The 21,653-nt window shown below is 41.7% G+C and overlaps 1 protein-coding gene and 1 long non-coding RNA gene across 3 annotated transcripts in view; one reads left to right on the forward strand and one right to left on the reverse strand.

Annotated features, from left to right (window-relative positions):
• Positions 1 to 7,664: 7,664 nt before the first annotated feature.
• LOC132894394 (uncharacterized) overlaps positions 7,665 to 21,653 on the forward strand; it is an 86,955-nt gene continuing 72,966 nt past the window's right edge. For both annotated transcript variants that reach the window (XR_009655643.1, XR_009655642.1), the window contains exon 1: positions 7,665 to 7,876. This is a non-coding gene — a long non-coding RNA (uncharacterized LOC132894394). The remainder of the gene's footprint in view (positions 7,877 to 21,653) is intronic.
• Positions 16,223 to 20,999, reverse strand: zfp36l1a (zinc finger protein 36, C3H type-like 1a). Its single transcript, XM_060934161.1, has 2 exons — positions 20,819 to 20,999; positions 16,223 to 19,572 (listed from the first exon to the last, which is right to left on the reverse strand). Exons 1-2 carry the CDS (start codon positions 20,873 to 20,875, stop codon positions 18,511 to 18,513), a joined length of 1,119 nt encoding a protein of 372 aa, XP_060790144.1. The 5' UTR covers positions 20,876 to 20,999; the 3' UTR covers positions 16,223 to 18,510.

Raw genomic sequence — 21,653 nt, forward strand, 5'->3', positions numbered from 1 at the left:
GTTCAGACCAACTGGAGTATTAAAGGTAAAACAAAAAAGAAGGCATGGGAGGGAGAGAGGGAGAGAGAGAGAGAGATGGGTAGGAGAGGGTTAAGTGTGTTTCTTGGAGAAGTCTAAATGAGACGAGTCTTGTAATCTCAGTGCAGGAATGCAGTTAGTGCACACTGCTGAACACTCCCTAAGCCCTGGCTCCAATCCACTCTCTCAGCACTCCACACAAAGGCCTCTTTGTTCTGCCTGCTCTTGAAAAGCAATGCTCCGTCACTCCCTCTCCTTTTCTCCCTCTCTCTCTTTCTTTCTCTCTCTGTTGTGCTGCCTCACTTTCCTTTCTTCCTGCCGTGCACTTCAGCAGTTCACCTCAACAGTTCATCTATTTTTTTTTCAAATCTTTGTCCACTTTGTCTTATGTATTGGCTATCTCTATGTCTTCCTCCCTTCTTCTTCGTTCTGTCTGTTTACTTTGATATATTTCTCTTATACTCCTTTTCTTTCAATAGGCCCTACACCACATTTAATCTATTAACTCAGGACTTTCCTGTTCTTTTGCTTTGGATTATTTTTTTTTCTTAGTCTAGCTTTCGCTGTCCCTCTTTCTCAGAATCTGGCATTGTTTATTTGCCATAGCGAGAGTTCTTGCCAAGAAATCAGTCTCAGCATATCCTCCAGATCCATAACTGAACCCAGAGCAGAAGAATTCTCAACTTCTTTTCCCCTCACCATCAGCTATTTTAGGTTAACCACATATTTAATAAGATGAAATGGGAATAGGGTTATGTTCTTTCTTTTCTCTGTTGCCATTCTGCACTACTTTATGTCCATTACTAGAACACTGGATCTGTCCATTAAAATGTGTACCTGTACATACCTGTATTTCAAACCTGTCCATTGTACCACCAACCGTAATCTCTTGGTGCAAATTGCAAATGTGCTTTGGCAACCTGAGACATGCCATACCTCAAAGACCAAAGGCATGAAATCCTGTCACAGTATATTGAAGCTGTCACAGGTAGGTAGAAGGTGAGACACAAAACATGATCTGTAAAGCTGCCAGCCTCCAGCATTCCCACAAATGACTGTTTCACACCTAGGTTTCACCTTGCAGCACAGCAAAGTGACAGACCTGTGGAAGCTTGCCACAACCTAAGACTCAGACACTGTGATGAGTGCAAATCACAACAGGCCTCAGGATGTACTCTTGGCCTTTTCATGCAAACCTTTAATAAAGTTGTGACCCTTCTGTATTAGACAAACTACCATGCCTCATTACCTAGTTTATATGAGACATTATTCACTAAATGGAAATACTGTACTAAGCATTCACTCTGGAAGCCACTGGTTTGATCATTGATGGGTTAGTAGCTGGAGAGACACATGATACACAGAGCCATAGGGATATTTCTGGTACATAAAGTCACATTCTCAGAGACAGGGGGCAAAGCTCATGGTAAAACTTTAAACTCAGTGTAGCCATGGTGTTTTTTCATTCATTCACTACATGCCCTACTTAATCAAAGAGAGAGAGAGAGAGAGAGAGAGGATTCCTATTTTCTATCCTATTTCCATTCACATGTACTCTCTGTGTCTACATGGGTTTTCTCTGGATTCTCCAGTTTCTTCCCATCTGTCAAAAACACACTGGTAGGTTTAAGTCTTTAGATGTTAAAGAGAGTGTGTATTCATTATGCTATACAATGGACTGGTGTCCCATCCATGGTGTATTCCTGCCTTGCATCCTGTATTTCCAAGCTATGCTCTGGATTCCACCAGGACCCTGACCAGGTGGTGTAGTGGTTAGCACTGTCGCCTCACAGCAAGAAGGTCCTGGGTTTGAGCCCAGCGGCCGGCGAGGGCCTTTCTGTGTGGAGTTTGCATGTTCTCCGTGTCCGCGTGGGTTTCCTCCGGGTGCTCCGGTTTCCCCCACAGTCCAAAGGCATGCAGGTTAGGCTAATTAGTGGCTCTAAATTGACCGTAGGTGTGAATGTGAGTGTGAATGGTTGTTTGTCTCTGTGTCAGCCCTGTGATGACCTGGCGACTTGTCCAGGGTGTACCCCACCTCTCGCCCATAGTCAGCTGGGATAGGCTCCAGCTTGCCTGCGACCCTGTAGAACAGGATAAGCGGCTACAGATAATGGATGGATGGATGGATTTCTTCCATGGTGCTCTTGATATCTCTTACATCTGTGTGGATTCACATTGCAGCTTTAAATCTGAATCAATTCCAACTGTAATGCCTAAAAACTCACCACAGTACAATATCTGGAAATCCCATTAAAAAAAATCAAATCTTCCCACACTTCCTTTCCTCCCACATCAGTAGAAAGATTCAAATATTTTAACTGGGATTTTTGCATGTAGGTGTGTATTGGTGGTTAAACCACAGCACATCAGGAAATATGTGGTCCCATTTATGATCATTAGCATGTTATGACCTGGTTTCTGTGGAGTTCAGCCTCATTAGGCTGATGCAGTTTATTATGGAATGTTATGGAAGGGTCTTTTAAAAGTGTGTGTGTGGGGGGGGGAGGTCTGAACGGTGTGATCTGTTACTTCTTGGTCAACAGGACTTAATCTTGCAAAGCTGATTTTGCAGGATTCTTCTTTGTATTTTACTGTTTAAACTCAAAAATTTAAATTCAAAGTTAAATTCAAAGATCACAAAGGCTTAGTCACATATGATGCACAAAGTAACAGGATTGCATTCGGAAATAGGTCAGCGTAACCTTTAAGATTTCCTGCATATTAAAGTACTGATGTGTATGGTCTGTGCACATTATGTAATTAGGCACAAAGTTTGCACCAACCCTTATAACATGAGTTGCACGGGTATTAATGCACATTATGAAATTAGGTACAGATTTTGCTCAAAAGCAAAACGTGTCTGTGCCTCTTCTTTGCGGCCTGTCGTTGAACAAGTGAGTGCATAAAAGCAACATGGGAGCATACGCATAAGTCAATTCGTGACACCAAAAATTTTCAGCCTTTCTTCAAAAGGTAAACTTGAAACTCTCTTTCTGTTTTTCTCACTGAAGGACTCTCTTTGTAGAGAAGGTGAAGGTTTTTGCTAGAGAGAATTCTTTCAAACCTAGGAGTAGGTGGAGTAATATCATGTTCGTACTATTTGGGTAAGATTTGAGACAAAGCAGGTTAAGGTTCTTTTATTTGTCATTTCAACTATATACAGTTGGTACAGTATACAGTTAAAACGAAACAACGTTTCTCCAGGACCATGGTGCTAGACTGAACATTACAGGACTACAATCTACAATCTAAACATCACAGGATTACAATCTACAGCACACAAAGTGCAAGAGTGCAATGAGTGCAACACTGCAGACAATAAATGACACAAACAACATAAGATGCAGGGTTGAGTGTGCATATTGAGGTAGTATATGAGAAGGGAATAAATAAATGTAAACCTTGTGTGTGTGTGAGAGACATTGTAAACATTATAAAGCAATAGTGCATTATTGTCCACTGTGCAAAGATTGCACTGTGACTAGTGTGTGAAGTTTGAGCATGCAGGACCTCTCCAAAGCCAAAATGTTATGGGAGTAAAGGATATGCACGCTAATCGCACAAAGTAGTTATGGAACTCTGGTCTGACCCCTCTCTCTCTTTCACTGGGTGTTAGCTGTTAAAGTTGACCTTGAGGAGACTGAGTCATTCCATATGAAGAAAAACAGGAGAATTCTTTAAACTTTTGTTCTCCAAATTAGTGCCTTTTTCACTCTTTTAACAATTTGATGTTTCACCTGTTTTTGAAAAATAAAATGCATCATTTTAATATATTAATGCATATAAGTTTGTATGTATAATTGTAGTCTCATCTTTGTATGAGATGGACTGTGTGTGTGTGTGGGGTGGGGGGGGGTGTTGATGAGGGACTCCTCTTTTGGGCAGTCAGAGAGCAGGCCTACAATGGAATGCATTGTTCCAGCCCATAATCAGAGCGGACATGGAACTTGGCTGGGAGGATCGTCCCTGCAGCCCTGGACACAGCTGCCGTGACTCCAGTTTATAGTCCCTGCATTCTGCTTTCATCAGCAGCCCTCTCTCCGTCTCTCTCAATGTCTTTCCCATTCAGACCTTGTTTTTCCCCCCTCAGGTTGTTCTGTGGCGCAGGGTCCTAGAGATGAACCACACAAGACAACACTTAATGAATTCTCCAACTTTTTTTTTGTGTATGTTCATGGTTTCCTCTTTCCATAAACGGCTGCAGTATGGCAAGCAAAGGGGCATGTTAATACAACAGATTTGGCACTATAATCATAAGCTTCATCCTGAGTATGGAAATAGTCAATAAATGGGAAACTTCAACTCTGCTGTTGTCTTTCCAACCAGCTGTCTGCCTTCACCTCTGTCTTATAATGTCTGGAGCAGCCACTTGCCCAGTGGAAAATGCAGCCAGTAACAGATTAGACCTCCACTAGAGAAGTAAAAGGTTTATTGGTTCACCCAGCTCACAGTCTCACGATGGTGTGGCAGTGTTTATAATAAAATAAAACCTAGGTCAGCTGTGAGGCCTGTATGTCATCAGCACATTAAAAAAAAAAAAAAGACATGAGAGAGAGCCCACAGTCAACTCAGTTTCCACACATAGAGCCACGCAGGGAGTGGCACACCTTCACATTCACGAATATACACAGATTATTATTTTTTTTTATTTGGCTGTGGCGGGATTTTCCCTCTGTTTATGTTTAACTCCCCGCCCGCCAAGCCTGCATGTCAGAGCCCTGTCAAGTGGCCTGTCAGCAACGTGTTAAAGAATACTTCTCACCTCTCAGCTTTTCCAATCAGATGGAGTATTGGTGGTGTGTATGTTGGCTGTGTGCTCAGCAGGCTGTGGTTGTGCAGGGTGCTGTGTAGCAGCGGGAGGGCGAGTTTAATAAGGGACATTATGTAAGACTTCAGTCAGGCCTCTCTGGAGCCTTTTAGCAGCGCAGAGAGTGAATTGCATGGGTCCATAGGTCAGGTGTTCAATCTTAGATTGAGTCCCATATGCTGTGCATTTCTCCTGTAGCCCTGCTGTCCCTCTGTAATTGGCAGGTAATGTTTCAGGCCCTGCCCAATCCTCTCTTGCTATTCCTTGCTCTGGATTAATGACATAGCCATTGGTGGCTGCAGACTTGGCAGTGTGCCAGAGAGAGGCCAAACGCCGATACATTATACACTGCCAGCTTTCACCAAGGTGTGCATTTCAAGACAATCCTCGTCCATTTTTATATGGCACTTTTCCCCCTGCTAAATCAAAGCTGGAGGGGACACTGGAGATGTTTTTTTTGTTGTTGTTCTCTGGTTAGATCTCTGTAACCGTTCCCACAAGGCCAGGTTTGCCATCATCAATGTAAATCAGAGCAGTACATTCACTAGCAAATTACTACAGAAAAAGTCCATCAATCAAAGAACTATCTTTATTCACAAGTAAACAGGGTAAGAACTGTCACACAACTGAAACCGCAACCTGCCCAAGTCCTCGTGAAAACAGTTGCTAATATTTGAATTGGAAAGTAGCATGCTGTGTTTTTTTATATGATGTTTTTCCAAGAGGTATGACAGTCTGCCAACTACTATCAGCCATGGCTTCTTATTGTGAGGCTGCATAATGGCGGGTGTAGTTAAACTTGTATCATGAAGTAAAAATGCCAGCTATTCTTTCTGTGAGATTTTAAATGAAGTGAATCTTATGAAGTAATGTTTGGTTGCATGCAATAAGGGAAGAGGGTGTACAGTTTGTTCCCCTGATGGTAAGAAACTTTAAATTGCATAGTTTCATATTTAGCAAATTCTGACACACTGTCTATCAATGTTTGCCCATTGTGACTAAGAGCCAATTGTCAGGCGTAATACTTCCTGAAAATCTGACTCATTGATCAGGAAGTATGGCCTGCTCTTCATTTGAAAAGAGAGAGAGAATTTTATTAATACAGTCTTTCTCTTAAGCCTTTTTCCTCACTCTTTCGCCATCCACTGGAGGTTATGAACTACAGTACTGATTATTTCAACATGGCTTTTCTGTGTCAGCCCAGGGTGGCTGACTAAACAATCCAGTCCTCTCAGCACAGGCACAGGAAGTATGGCCAGCCAGGAGGACATTTCTGAGATGGTGCTCTAGTAAACAAATACCTGCTCAAATCCCACACACCCATCCCACTGACCCATGGTGCTCAACTGCAAGCTCTCTTCTTACTGGCAATGCTACAAAAAAAAGAGAAGACTATACTATATTTTAACTCTCTATTCCAGTCAAGGCCCAAATGGATTGTGGAAAGTTCCTGTGCATATGAAGATGTTGACACACCTGGACTGGATTATCAAATTTAGTGTAAGAAACTGAAATGGGTCACATATATCATGGTGTATGAACGCAGCTATAGATTAATGAACACGTATAGGAATGAGTGTTTTGCAGAGTAAATGGTCCTTCCCAACTTAAGAGTTGTAAGTATCTCTTTTTTGTAGTATACATGACTTGAAGCATCAAGGCAAGTCATTTTGGATAAAGAGCCAGAAACACATACACATATGGGTGGTGGATCAGTTAGTCTGTGATTTATAGTGCTCTCTGACTTTCATTGTGCAGCTCTTCCTCTAGGTTATTCTGTTTGGTATGCGGCAACATTGCCTGACCTTCTTTCTGTAAGAACAGACCACTTCATCCTGACACATTGTTCTACTATTAAGGCTGGGACATGTCAAGGAATTGTATTTCTTTGTAACGACGACTGTCTTATTTTTAGAAAAATGAATTTGAACTTTATCTCTTTTACTAGAGTAGATCATCCTGGTGGTTTTTCTTATTTATTCTCTTATTATTTCCATAGGTAGACAAGTGTTGGAGTGGTTGTAGGTTCAAAAGGTTTGTTCACGAGAGCCAAAACAACAGTTCTTGTTTGTTTAGTAAATTCTGTCCCAGTTAAATAGATAAGTACAATCTTGAGACTGCAGAACCCCTTCTCCAAGGTTAGCAGATATGAGATGAGGTCAGCCTCTGGTGTGTGCAGATGAGTGTTTGTATACTAGTAGTCTTAGCTTATTGGGTCAGAGGGTCAGGGTTATGCGCTTATGTCTTTATGTGGTGAGTGCTAAAAGGGGTACCTCACATGCCTGACCTCTATTCAGTAACCAATTATTCTAAAACGTCCCCTCCAGATTTCTACTACAAGGCAGTACATAGAGTGGGTTTGTAATCTAATTCTCACTTTGAGAAAATATTTTAGTGACCTTTATCCATGGTTCCACATCCTCTGATATTTTTCAACCACACTGTTTCGGTTAAGAACTTTCAGGACCTAAGACATGCTTCAGTCATTTCTCAAAGCAAGGTGTTTGTAAGGAGTCTTTATGTGTGTACTGGAGCTGTGCATGTGCCATGTCTGAGCAGGTTAGAAAGCCCTGGGGACAGGGGGATGGCAGGAGCAGGCCTGACTGGTTTCAGGCCTAATCTTAATGGAACATGGCCTCGGAGGAGTTTTATAAAATATTCTGTATAGAGCTGTTCCCACCCATACAAGTACCCCACTCTGAGCCATGGGTTTTACGCTTTACGCTGGGTGGCAACTTTATTGTCGGTGGAACAGTTTCTGACCACAGGCTTTGCGCATGTATGTGTGTGGGGGTGTAATCTGAACACTACCACACTACATCTGGGCTTCCACAGGCACGTTATCACTTGTCAGGATGTGGCCAGCTTATGATGTTATGGAACTTGGAGAGAATGACTTGAACAAGTTCTTCAAGCATTAAGGCTACAGACATTTCAGGTCTCCTTCAACTGTTGATGTTCGTTATGTCTAGATTTACTTTAATACCTGGCATGTCTATTGTTTTCTCAGTTATGCAAATACACCACCACTCTCAGCAGACAAGCAGACAGGTGAGTCATTTTAAACCAGTCCTAAGATAAGGCTGATATCTGTCTCTTACCCTTTTGTATTAGTGGTTATGACTGTTATCTGAGGTTTTGGTGAATAAGTAGGTTATCAAAGCATGGCCCTTCTTAGTACACGCTCAAGCTCCCACTATGGATAATGACATGGATAAACAATGGAGTATGCTGTGTGACCAATATTATGTATGCCTGTGCTTGTGTGTACATGTGTGAGAAACAGAAGGGGGATCATGGCAATAAGCTCTATTTACCTTTGGCATTTACTTATGGTTTATCCTGAAGATAAGCAGTTCAGTGGCCTTCAGGGAAAGAGTGTGACTTGTTGAGGCCTGAGAAAGAGGAGACTGTAGTGTTGCTTCACTGCTGACAGGAAACAGATGCACACTGAAACAAACAGGGGAGAAACATGCATTTGAAAAGGTTCCAAGACCAAAGGAAAAAAATCTAAATTTCAGATTTGTTGAGAATCCTTGATTTGTAATGTGTAAATTATACAGGTACCTCTGGAATTTGCTGATAGAGCCAGACAGCGTTCCAGATTCTTGTTAGATCATGGTGTTTGCCATATTACATTACAGCTTTTGCCTGACACAAAAGAATCACCATCACACACTCAACAAACATCAGTGGTTACTTGCCAACTGGTGTCTAATGAAAGTCTGATGTGACAGCATTCACTGTGCAAATTCTTTGCCTCACAAATATCTAAAAATGTCTTTTTTTTTTTACACAAATTCTAAAAGGCTAATATGAGTCAACTGGACAATGTGCTTGTCTCTTTATGTGACTGACAGTAGCTTTGTCCACCTGGCCTCCAAACATTACCTTTACCCAGCAGCCCTAGAACCAACACCACACAGACCAGTTAAGCATGAGTCTTATAAGCGGAAAAAGAATCAAGGGCAGGTGTTGTCTTGACAACGGTGTGGCTTTTCATGTGGCTTTACACAGGCCTGATGAAGGTGAGATGCAGGAAGCACATGAAAGTGAGAGGTTGTTTTGTGCTTTAGAGAGTGTGTGCGTCAATTTACCACTCTCACGTCCCTCAAATGTCAAAGCCAACGCAGCAGCAAAAGCAGACAGGCTGAGATATTTAACTTATGAGTTTGCCATGAGCATTTTCCTTTTGACTGTTTTTTTTTTTTTTTACTTTGTTCCAATTATTCGTGCATTCATTTGAAGAGTCATAATGGCACATGTACAGTCCCCTCTAAAAGTATTGTAACAGCAATTATTTTTTGCTACACACTAAAAATGTTTAGGTTTGAGATCAAAAGATGAATGAATATAAGACAATAGATCAGAAATTCAGCTTTCCTTTCCTGATATTTGCTGTACATCGAGATGTGCTAAACAGCTTAGAACATGACATTTTTTTGACCCACCCATTTTTCAAGTGATCAAAAATATTGTACTGACAGGTAGATTAGATTAGATAAAACTTTATTGATCCCTTTGGGTAGGTTCCCTCAGGGAAATTAAGATTCCAGCAGCATCATTACAGATAAACAGAGAAAAGAAATAGAGGAAAACTTCTAGATAAATTAAAATAAATTAAGTATTTACATATACAAATATAAAAAGAATAAGATATGGGGAAGAGAGGAAGGGGGGAGAGAGGGGGGAAGGAGGGGGGAAAGGGGGCAGGAGAGATATTGCACTTTATATTGCACATTATATTGCACGTTGTCTGGTATTGCTTATTGTGAGGCTAGGCTACTGCTCCTTCCCGTCCTCTGTCCTCCTGTTACCCCTCCTCCCCCCAGAGAGGAGTTGTACAGTCTGATGGCGTGAGGGACAAAGGAGTTTTTGAGTCTGTTCGTCCTGCACTTGGGAAGGAGCATTCTGTCACTGAACAGGCTCCTCTGGTTGCTGATGACGGTGTGCAGAGGGTGACTGGCATCATCCATGATGTTCAATAGTCTGTCCATAGTCCTCTTCTCTGCCACCGTCACCAGAGAGTCCAGCTTCATGCCGACCACAGAGCCGGCCCACCTGATCAGTTTGTCCAGCCTGGATGTGTCCTTCTTAGATGTGCTGCCCCCCCAGCACACCATGGTGTAAAACAGGACACGGGCGACCACAGACTGATAGAACATCCACAGGATTTTCCTGCAGATGTTAAAGGATCGCAGCCTCCTAAGGAAGTACAGCCTGCTCTGTCCCTTCCTGTATAAGTGTTTGGTGTTGCAAGTCCAGTCCAGCTTGTTGTCCAGCCACAGCCCGAGGTACTTGTAGGAATCCACAGGTACAATACTGACAATACTGTTACTAACAGGTATTTTTTGTCATCTAGGTGCACTTTATTATATTAATTGCTTAAATAATTAATAGCTCTGAATGTCTATTATTGTTTTAAACCCTGGGTTTCATATGTGAAGACTGCATTACTTGTTTAAAAGGATAAACCTATATGAAGACCAGAGAGCTGTCTATGGGAGAAAAGCAAGGCATTTTAAAGCTGAGAAAAGTGATGCAAAGTCCAAAGTGTGAAGAAAGAAAGGGCTTGCATGGCTGCTTCTGGAAGAAGCTCAGTAATCTTTATTGATAATGTTATTCCTGCCAGTAGCAGCAGAATGAATTCAGAAGTCTACAGAAACATTCTGTCAAGGCAATTTTACAATTGAGCCAAAACACACTGCTAATACAACAAAGGAATTCATGAAGGGGAAAAAAGTGGAAGGTTTTAGCTGGCCAAGCCAATCACCAGACCTTAACCCAATTGAGCATGCCTTTCACCTCCTAAAGAGGTGACCGAAGGGAAGAACGTCCCAAAAACCAAAGCCTAAAAGAGGTTGGAGGCTGTGGTACAAGCCTGGAAAAGAAGAATGCAACAGTTTGGTGATGTCATTGGTTCACTGGCTTGATGGAGTTAGTGCAACCAAGGGATATTCAACCAACTATTAAGTGTTATTTACTTTAAGACTACATTAGCAGTCAAACATTTGGACACACCTTTGCATTCATAGGTTTTTCTGTATTTTAACTGTTTTCTACATTGTAGAACAATACTGAAGACATCAAAACTATGAAAACAGTGTGTGGAACATATATGGAATTATGTGGTAAACAAAAAAGTGCTATAAAAACAAAAGATGTTTCATATTTTAGATTCTTCAAAGTAGCCACCGTTTACCTTGACACTTTGCACACTATTGGCATTATCTTAACCGGCTTCATGAGGTAGTCACCTGGAATGCTTTTCAATTAACAAGTCTGCCTCATCAAAAGCTAATTAGTGCAAGTTCTTGCCTTCTTAATGCGTTTGAGATCTAACAGTAAATAGCCCTATTCCACAACTGTAGTCATCCATATTATGTCAAGAACCGCTCAACTAAGGCTACATCCACATGACAATGGCAACGAGACGTTATTTAAAAATATATCGCGTCCAAATGGGCAACGATCACTAAAATATCAGGTCCATATTGCAAAGCAACGCTTGCTGAAAACGATGCAATACACATGCCACACCTCTAGGGGCGCTGTAAGACGGTCCCTTCGGAGACACCAGAACAATAGAAGAAGTAAGGACGCATGCGCATAAACTATTATGCGCGAGACTTCATATTAGCCACAAAGTCAGGAAAAATCTGTTCGTAAAATTACATTATAATGACCAAATACAATGAAAAGTATTTTTCCAGTCTCACCTGTGAAAGGTAATCCCATGTGATCTCGTTTGGACGGCAAACCTGTTGGTACAGTTAAACGCAGCTAATCTTTATTCTCCGCTTTGACCTCTCCAATATGGCGGCGAGGCTGACGTATGATTCTATGCGGAAGGCGGCGTCTTTAATGGTCCGGAATAAATTGAATGCTACACGTTGATGGATTAATTTGCTCTTTTACGCCCTTTTTGAGGAATGTATTGTAGGACTTAAACCCATATCTGAAGAGGTGAGATCGCTCCTTTTTTCCCCCTATTTTTGCTGGCGGGATTGACTCTGCCCTAAGGGCAGAGTCTCTCTCTCTCTCACTTTGCACCATTACACAATAAATATTCACAGTGAAAATATTTTGTAAGCGCGTTTCATGAACCAGGTTATAGGATTTGTTGACAACTCGCATGGAGTTCGTTACACTTCTACCCGGCGTGAAGCACTGACAGTCATGTGGTTGTGACGTCATCATAAACAAATCCGTTCTACTCATCCAGACGACTTCACAACGGCAATGTTGCCAGATCTTTCCACTCTGGAACCCGTTCTCAAAAAGATTGCGTTTTGGGCACCCAAAACGCCGGTGCCGTGTGGACGCCAGGCCTAAACGATAAGCAATTGTATCGGAGTCACCTGAATCTGTTGCCGTGTGGACAGGGCCTAAGTAAAGAGAAACGACATCCATCATTACTTTAATACACTAAATGCCTTTTAATTAATAAAAATAAAGAAAAACCATTGAATTAGAAGGTGTGTTCAAACTTTTTGATTGGTACTGTATCTGATCCTATACCTTTGCACACTTAGAGGTAAATATCAGGAAATGAAAGCGCCAATTATGATCCATCATCTCATATTCATCTTTTGATCTTAAATCCAAATGTCTTCAGTGAATAGCAAAAACAAAGCATTGGCCTTGTTGTTTCAATACATTCAGAGGGGGATACTAGGTTTTGACTCAACTGAAACTGTCTGGTTGTAGTAGGGACTACTCCGAAAAACAAGCCGCCATTTCCGAAACCACAAAAGAACAACATGATGGGGAAACTGCCAGAAAGTTGTTATGAATGACAGGGAGAGAAGTGTGTTATTACATGGCCGCAAATCTGATACATGTGATTTGTCAGGCTCATCCTGAAAGATATTCACAGCCCTGTGAAAGCTTTTCTTAATTATTAATGTAGCTAACATATGTACGGTCACGTAAGAAAAAAAATAAGTACATCCCATCAAAACTGTAGACTTTTCTCAACATATTTAAACGAGCAAACATTTCACTCTCTTTGATAAATGCTTACAGATAAAGGTCATATACACCCACAAATGACACACAAAATTTACATTTTGTCATCATTTTCATAATTTATATAAAAATAAAAATGAAATATCAGTCAAAAAAAGTAAGAACACCCTGGAAAAAGTAAGTACACCCTTACATTTATCACACTTTCAAGTCCATAAAATTAGATTCAGGTGTTCTAGATTAGGTGCCATTGATTAGAACCTCCACTTGTCCAGGGTGTACCCCGTCTCTTGCCCATAGTCAGCTGGGATAGGCTCCAGCTTGCCTGTGACCCTGCAGAACAGGATAAACGGCTGGATGGATTAGAACCTCCTGCGGGTGTCGGTGTAGGTGGAACCCGTCTTATTTAAACCTGACATCTAGGGCCCGGTGTTCTCTTTGTTACTGAAGTGTGTGGTGTCATCATGCCAAGATCTAAAGAGCTCTTTAGATTAAGGATCTAAAGGGTCTCAGAAAAAAAGATTGTGAATGCCTATGAATCTGGCAAGGGATTTGAAAAGATCTCTAAATTATTAGAAATAGATCATTCCACTGTAAGGAAAGTCATCTACAAGTGGCATAGATTTCAAACAACTGCCAATTTGTCCAGGACTGGTCACCCCAGCAAATTCAGCCCAATAGCTAATAATTTAGCATTTGATGCTAAAAGAAGTCTCCAAGAACCCCCAAATTTCATCACTGGATCTGCAGGTAACGCTTGCAACTATTGATGTGAAAGTGCACACATCTACAATCAGAAAGAGATTGGACAACTTTGACCTGCATGGGAGGTGTGCCAGGAAAAAGTCTTTGCTGTCTAAATGGAACATTAAAGCAAGACTACAGTTTGCCAATGAACAATCTTGGTAAAGACCAGGCCTTTTGGAATAACACACTCTGGACAGATGAATCAAAGGTAGAGCTGTTTGTCCACAGTAAGAGTACACGTGTGGCACAGACCAAAGACAGCTGTTCAGGAGAACCTCCTCATAAAAACTGTGGTGGTGGTGGAAATGTTATGGTTTGGGGTTATTTCACTGCCTCAGATACTAAGAAACTTGCTTTCTTTGATTCAACTATGAATTCTGAATCATATCAAAGTGTGCTTGAAGATAATGTGAGGCCACCTGTTCAAAAGTTCAAATTGAACCGGAGGTAAACCTTTCAACAAGATAATGATGCCAAGTACTTGAACGAATCCACCAAGAAATGGCTCAAAAAGAAGAAATGGAGGGTTATGCAATGGCCTAGTCAAAACCCAGATTTGAGCCCCATTGAAATGTTGTGGGGAGAGTTTGAAAAGGGCAGTATGTGCAAGAAAACCCTCAAACATCTTGCAACTGAAAGGATTTTGCATGGAAGAATGGACAAAAAGTTCAGCAAGCCAATGTCCGAGACCGGTGGACAATTATGCAGAACGCCTACAAGAGGTTACTTCTGAAGCAAAGGGTGTACTCACTTTCTCCATGGAATAATATTACATCTATTGATATTTTTCTCAAATAAATGATTGAAACGGTTAATTTTCCTTGTTGCTTTGTTCATCACCTTTATCTGTAGGCATTGTACCAAAAAGGGTGAAAAGTTTGCTTGTTGAGAAAAGTCTACAATTTCCATGGGATGTACTTATTTTTCACTTGACTATTCTGTCAATACAGAAACTTGGCAACAAACTACACCTACTATTTCACAAATTTAATGTTTATAACATTCTTAAAGTAGTTTAGATCCTTGTGACAATATACTGTACATAGAAGGGGGGAAAGCTCTACATATTCTCCATCACATTTGATTTTTTTTCTTATACTCTCAAACCTTTCGTGTAACGTCTCCCAACAGTGTTTTGTTTTTTACTTTTTATCTAACTGATCATTAAAAAAAATTGTCTTGATACTACAGACAGTAGAATTGATCCTAACGGCCATAGTAGTTCATATGATGTGATCCAGCACAATTTAACAGAATTGTAGAATTTCATTCAACTTGTCTGTTAAGTCCTCAGTCCTCCATGAGTTCAATCAGGTGTGTTCAAAGTTTATATAAAAAGACTGCATAATTCTATGGGTCTGGTTGGGAAAAAGTTGGCAGTCCAAAACACATCGAATCCACAGTATAACACCCATAGCTCTCGTTCTTTGGTTTTTCCCTTAGCATTGTTCATACACACACAATAAGGGAAAGAACAGAATAAGCAAATTTACTCTGTTTACTTTTTTCTTTCTCAAACAGAGAAGTCCAATGCTCTCTGATAGGAGAATTACAAAGTCTACCAACTGTAGGAGTATTGCACAATCCAGCTGCGCAGCAGAACAAAAAGCGTTCAGACAACTGCCAGCTGTGCCTGGAGCTATGACTATAGATTATAGAACAATTGTGTGCTCTGTATCTAATTTCCATTGTGCAGATGATGGAAACCTGTGCACCGTGTTTTGGGGAGTCTGCAAGTATTTGTGTAAGCCTATATAAAGAAACACACACACACCTCCACTCTCCATCTTCAGAATAAAGCCACATCCTGCACACTTTTGTAATGTGTGCAGAGCAGTGTGGCTTGAGCATATAGCATGTACCACATAAACAGGAAACAGCTCTTTGTTTCGTACCACACATCAGGCAAGTGACAGTACATAGTCTGGAAAGTGTGGTGACTGATAACTCTTCCATTGCTCCTCACCTGAGAGAGAAAATACACACTATACCATACAAATGTCTACGTCAGCTTTTTTACCTTTTGGTCATCATGTATGAATCTTGTATCCATAGTGGTTTATAACCAAATAAATACTATATTAAGGGAGACCAAGTAACCACTTTATGGTCACTTCTGAATGTAAAGGGATTATACTGTTTATAAACCTCCACTAACTGCTCTCAAATCACATGATCAGCTGTACAGTGGGTAAGTGACAATACTTCGGGGGCAGGTAAACAGGAATATTCCACCAAAGATTTACACAATACCAGACCACAGGTTAACACCTTGAATGATTAGAATGAACACATCATGCCGTGGCACTCATGATTCAGTACCACTTTGATTCATAGTGAATCACAGTATCAGGCAACTCTGGACTAGTTCCAGAGTTCAAAGATCCCTCCTCTCAGTCCCAATAAGCTTTTGAAATGTTCAGAGTAATCCAGGGACACTGATGTCCCACCATTCTCTGTGTATTCAGGCAAGCTCAGCTGATGTTTGAGCTGGATAAAGATCAATAGCCAACCAATCCAGACTACCAATGACAAGGTTTCTCTTAGGAACTCCCTCATTACACAAACTGGTGTCAATAATAGCTTGCTTTTAGAAACCAATCATACAATTTTTAAAGTCATTGTTTAACACTAAGGCAGAATCCCCCCTCCCCATGTATTAAAACACTTCACACAGGATTTTCTGAAAAATATGGGGTTTATTGGTTTTAACTGCAAATCAGTCAATACTACAAAAAAAAAAACCTTATATAAACTCACAGACATTACTGTAGTGAACAGCAAAAGCTGTTTAAAAATACATTCAACAGTTTAGGCTAGATACTTTCTTTGTCTCTATCCTGTTAGCCAATCTTCAACAACTGAGGAATAACTACTCAAAACGTAGCTTCTGCATTGTTATTCAAGGCAAGGAGCATAAGCTCAATGGAATGTATAAAAAGAGAGGCACTTTACATCAGGGTTGGAAGAAGTATTAAAATAAATCCAATTATTAAACAAAAAAGGGACACTTAATATCCAACCCGTTTGGTCACAGTTATTGCCTGCAATTCGTCTAATTAACACACGTAACTGGAGGAACTGCTTTTAACACTGAAGTTTTGTAACCTGCATTGATTTCACACCACAATCAACTCCACTGAACACAACGCAACATTAAAATGCACTTCAGGGTGGTACCTAGAATGTAAGCAGAAGCTTTAAGGCCATCGTCTTAAATCAAACTTGCTACTATCATTGGTAAATGTTCTGCTAGCCATGTTCCAGGATATCTAGTGCTCATAATATACAGTTCAATACTACCGATACTGTATTACCACCTCTGGCACTAATGGGAAAATGCTACATGCAAGGACTAAACTTGCCTTAAATTTAAAAAAAAAATAAAATAAGGGTGAGGGAGGGAAAAAAAATTTGAGTACAACGTACAAAAATAAACTGAGTGTACTGATGTCACTCTACTGAGGATAAATCAAAGAAACATTAGACCTAATGGTTGCAGTCCAATATTTGGGAAAAAATGAATGGAAAAATCTACAATAAATAATCAAAACACAGGATTTTTTTTGTTTTTGCTTTAAATTAAGTTTCATTTTTATCAAAGTGTAGTTGCAAACAAGTCATTGTAGTACAATATATTAACTGTGAAAAAAGAAAAGTTGACAAGTCTTCACAATCTTAAGATTAATACAGAAGATCATAATTTAACATAAAAGAAAATATATTCTATCGTTTCATTAAGATAAATACAAACAAAATTAACAAAAAAATGCATATGATCACCAATAAATATGTTTGATAAGTTAAATAAGCAGTGACAAGCAAAACCTTCTGTCTTGAAAGTTTTCTTTTCCAAACAATAATATAACCATAATAACAATGACGAGACGTCAAATGGGGAGGAGGGGGGGAAAAAAAAAAAAGATGGAAAGATATGATGAAATTACCAAGCACTCCTTTGAGCAGATTTTAAGGAAAAAGCAAGTTAGCTTGAAGATCTAAGGTGAAGTTGCAGGAAGTTCAGCTGCACCTTGGGAATGCTGGAATTCCCCTTCACTGATTGAAAGGTGAGTAAAAAGTCAGTGTTTAAGATGTAAATCACCAGGTTTGGCGATTCTTTCACAAGAAACGCCAAGTGACCAGCCACAGTGGGGGGAAACTGTAGTGGTGGGGCAAGTGAAGTTGTTCGTTTGTAAGGCATCCAAAATCTTACAGTTTTGTGCTAGTTTTAGGACCAAGCTGGAGCACATGATAAAAACCAAAAATGTGCCAAATACTCCAACTCCCAGTTTCAAGCTCACAAGTTCATCCTCCAAACTGACACAATCTACTATCTAAAAAGGGGTAGAAGAATGCTCAGAACAAAAGCTACTATACTAGGTTGGAAGCAACTAATGAAGTGACAGCAGTCCTTTCACCTCAACATTTAAACCCCAAGCACTTTACTTATTTACTTGAGGTTAGTCTGCAACAGACAGCTGTAAAAAAGATTTAAACATGACTCTAGCAAACCCATTTAGATAGTTAGAAGTGTCCTTGAGTGGTACTATTTTGGGGAGGGTCCTTAGAGCAGAACTTTTCCCTGAACGTGCCACCTGTAGCTCACCTACGCACTACTGAGGCAGCAGTGCCTGGCACAACAGTCTCTCACCTTTCACCAATCCAATTCCTGCTCTAGCTGTTTTGGCACAGTCACATGTCATGGCAAGGCATCGGAGATAAGGCCAAGGCAGCAAACAGGCTTTGGGCCAAAGGGAATGGGGAGAAAGGTTTTGCTTGTTGTGGTTAAATAAAGATTCAAATAAGAGTTCCCTTAATTGACTGCATCTTTTTAAAGCCTAACTGATACAAGGGAAGTTTACTGCCCCTAGAAGGCTAGAGAATAAGCAGGAGGTAGAGGGCAAGTTCACCTCTCGTGCTCTTTGCCCACTGCCGAGTTCCAATATAGGATATTCAGCTTATGCACCTTAATCATCCGAGATGGACAGCCTGCTGAAGATGGGCAGTCGGCGGGTGGTATCAAGGATGGGTGATTCTGAGCCACTCAGGCTCCCTCCTGAGCTGCTCTGGTAGCCCTCCTGGTCAGAGAGGGAGTCTGGCTGGCTGGACGGAGACTCAAAGAACTGGGGAGATTCTGACATGGGCCTAAAGGAGTAAGGGGTGTTGGATGGAGAGGATGGTGCATGGACAGTGGGATCAGCACCAGACCCAGTGCCCAAGCTGGGGCCGAAGAGATTGGCCAGCTCCTGGCTGGAGTAAGTGAAGGGATTGCTGCTAGGCCACTCAGGCAGCTCGTCTGGGGAGAAAATGGGTGGAGGCGTGACAGAGGTGGGGCTGTCTCTTAGGCCTCCAGAGCTGGGAAACCCTGCAAAACTGTAGCTGTGCTGAAGCCGTGGCCTTTCCAGCTTGTTGGATGTTGAGAGTGGGGATGGGGCAGTTGGAGGTCCACGGCGCTCTTCTGCATTGTGGATAAAGTGGCAGCGTGGCCCATAAGGGCAGAAGCCAATTGTGTGGAAGGTGCGGCAGAGTTCTGTCTTGTACTTGGGGTGGCGGCTAAGGCTGCGGAGCTCATGGATGCCATGGGCAAACTGGCACTTGTCACCGTACTTGCATGCACCATTCTCTTCAAATGGCCTGCACAGCTCTGTTTTGTAGCGGCTCGAGTTCACCTGACTGCTTCCAGTGCCACCAGATCCGGTGCACTTCTGCATCAGCCGGTCCCCAGTCTCCGAGAAGGAACGATCTCGAAGTCGATTCTCTTTGTTGCTGCTGCTGCCCATCCCAGGGCCTACCAATGACAGATCTGCCTTCCCATTGCTCAGGAACTGGTTCTGGTTGAGCTTGCTGCTAGGCAAAGTGACCGAGTGCCGTCGTTGGTAAACCCCACCAATGGTGGGTGTCCCCACAGCCTTCCTGTCCAGCAGGCTCCCAGTGGGGCTGGAGATGGTCAGATTTGCACCAGTGCAAGGCACAGTCATGGTGTGTGGAGCACCAAGTATGTTGTTATTGTAATTCAGCATTTTGTTGTTCTGGAAATCAAAGTGAAACATAACAGTTTGGTCAGTGTCTCGCTTCATTATGTTCTCTGAATAAATAGATTTTGGATCATTAAACATTTGTCTGGTAGTCTTAGGCATGAACGGAGTAAACAGACCTCTTGCGCGTGTTGCTATTAATCCACTAGGGTCCCTTCATTTTAAACTCCTGAACTAAAGCCTGGTTTTCTGAGCTGACACCAAAGGAACGCGTTTCTGCTCAAGTAAATGAAATGCATGGAAGATGAGTGGACGCAGCAGGCAGGGACAACTAACAGGGGTATTTATGTGCATCACCTAGAAGCTAATTTACCAAGTACAATGGTTTTGGTCATGATTTCTACAGTTAAAATACTCAAGTCCATAGAAGGAACAATACGAACTGTTTGGTATGCAAAATAAGTGACACTTTTGGAAAAACAAAGTCCTTGAAGAGGGAAAAATAACACTAGTTGAGAAGAACCATGTGTAGAACAGCTGCTTCCTAATCAGTCTACTTGGTTAAAAAAAGATATGCAAATTCATTGCTGTGGCTTAAAAAAAAAGAAAAGGGATTCTTCCTGTGTGTAGTGTAAAACTAGAACACCGCGTGGATGTATAACGAACTGAGTAAACTTTAGAACCCTGAACAAAAGTTAGCAAGTTAGGAAGCTAGTCAGATCCAGGCTACAGACAGACACTAATTTCCCAAGTGCAGTGTTCGGTTTGTCTTATCAGACGCATTTTTCGAGCACTTTCTAGGTTAAGACGTCATTTTACAGCATAATAAGAAACACTCGTTTGTGAAATTTAATGGTTAAGGAAAAGCTGAACTTGTGATAGTCAACTTGTTTGCGGTTTATTAAGCAAGTATCTCGGTACAGGTTGTACGTGTGGATATTTTTCCCCCACCAAGGCGTGGCGTTGAGTTAAGTTAAGTTTAGATGAAACAAACAAACAAACAAACAAACAAACTTCACTGCTGTGGATTGTACCTAACAAAATGTCGACAAAAAAACATGAACTACACTAGACAACACAGACACAAATCTCAGTCATTGCTTTAACTAACTAACTAACTAACTAACTAAACTCCCGCCTGTTACCACACACACAAACAGCACCGCTGTTTATTAGCCATTTTGTTGTTGTTGTTGTTGTTAAAGAAATCGTCACGCGCGCCAAAACCGAGTGAAGCTGCGCATTCCAGAGCAGCACGCGCTCCTGAGCTAATGATCAACAGCATTAAGTGAGTCCGTACCTTGTTGTTGATAACTTCGCTGAAGTCAAACAGAGGCGGCACCACAGCCGTGGTCATTTTCGGAGAAAAATAAATAACCAACCAACCCTGCGGAACTAAAGGGCACTTTTGCACCGCTGGATTCTCGGCGTGTGAACTTTCTTTTGCCCTTACAGAGAACCCACTCTACCCAGCCTTCCTGCGAGGCATTCACTTTATAAAAGCGCGCAGGAGGAGCTACAGGCGCGTCAACTCCAGGGCGTTTCTTTTCTCCGTTTTTTTTTTTTTTTTCCCCTTGTGGTGAATCAGGTTTTCCCCTCTTTCTGTAAGCCAGACCTGCAGAGAACAGGCCTACTTTCACAACACTTAAGCTATTTCATGATCTCGTGCAGCGGTGGTGTCGGGGTTAGCACGGTCACCTTATAGCAAGAAGGTTCTGGGTTCGAATCAGTTTGCATGTTCTTCCTGTGTTTCACCTACACTCCAAAAACATGCAGAGGTTAGGCTAATTGGCATGAATGATTAAATCTCTACAGGGTCGCAGGCAAGCTGGAGCCTATCCCAGCTGACTACGGGCGAAAGGCGGGGTACACCCTGGACAAGTCGCCGGGTCATCACAGGGCTGACACATAGACACAGACAACCATTCACACTCACATTCACACCTACGGTCAATTTAGAGTCACCGGTTAACCTAACCTGCATGTCTTTGGACTGTGGGGGAAACCGGAGCACCCGGAGGAAACCCACACGGACACGGGGAGAACATGCAAACTCCGCACAGAAAGGCCCTCGCCGGCCACGGGGCTCGAACGCAGGACCTTCTTGCTGTGAGGCGGCAGCGCTAACCACTACA

Source organism: Neoarius graeffei, chromosome 11 (genome assembly GCF_027579695.1).
Source record: "Neoarius graeffei isolate fNeoGra1 chromosome 11, fNeoGra1.pri, whole genome shotgun sequence".
Lineage (NCBI taxonomy): Eukaryota > Metazoa > Chordata > Actinopteri > Siluriformes > Ariidae > Neoarius > Neoarius graeffei.

Bases quoted from the DNA above. Each gene is read 5' to 3' on its own strand.
- zfp36l1a (XM_060934161.1), bottom strand. From the start codon at position 20,875: ATGACCACGGCTGTGGTGCCGCCTCTGTTTGACTTCAGCGAAGTTATC. The intron at 19,573-20,818 runs GTACGGACTCAC...TTTGATTTCCAG, and splicing joins GCGAAGTTATCAACAACAAG to AACAACAAAATGCTGAATTA.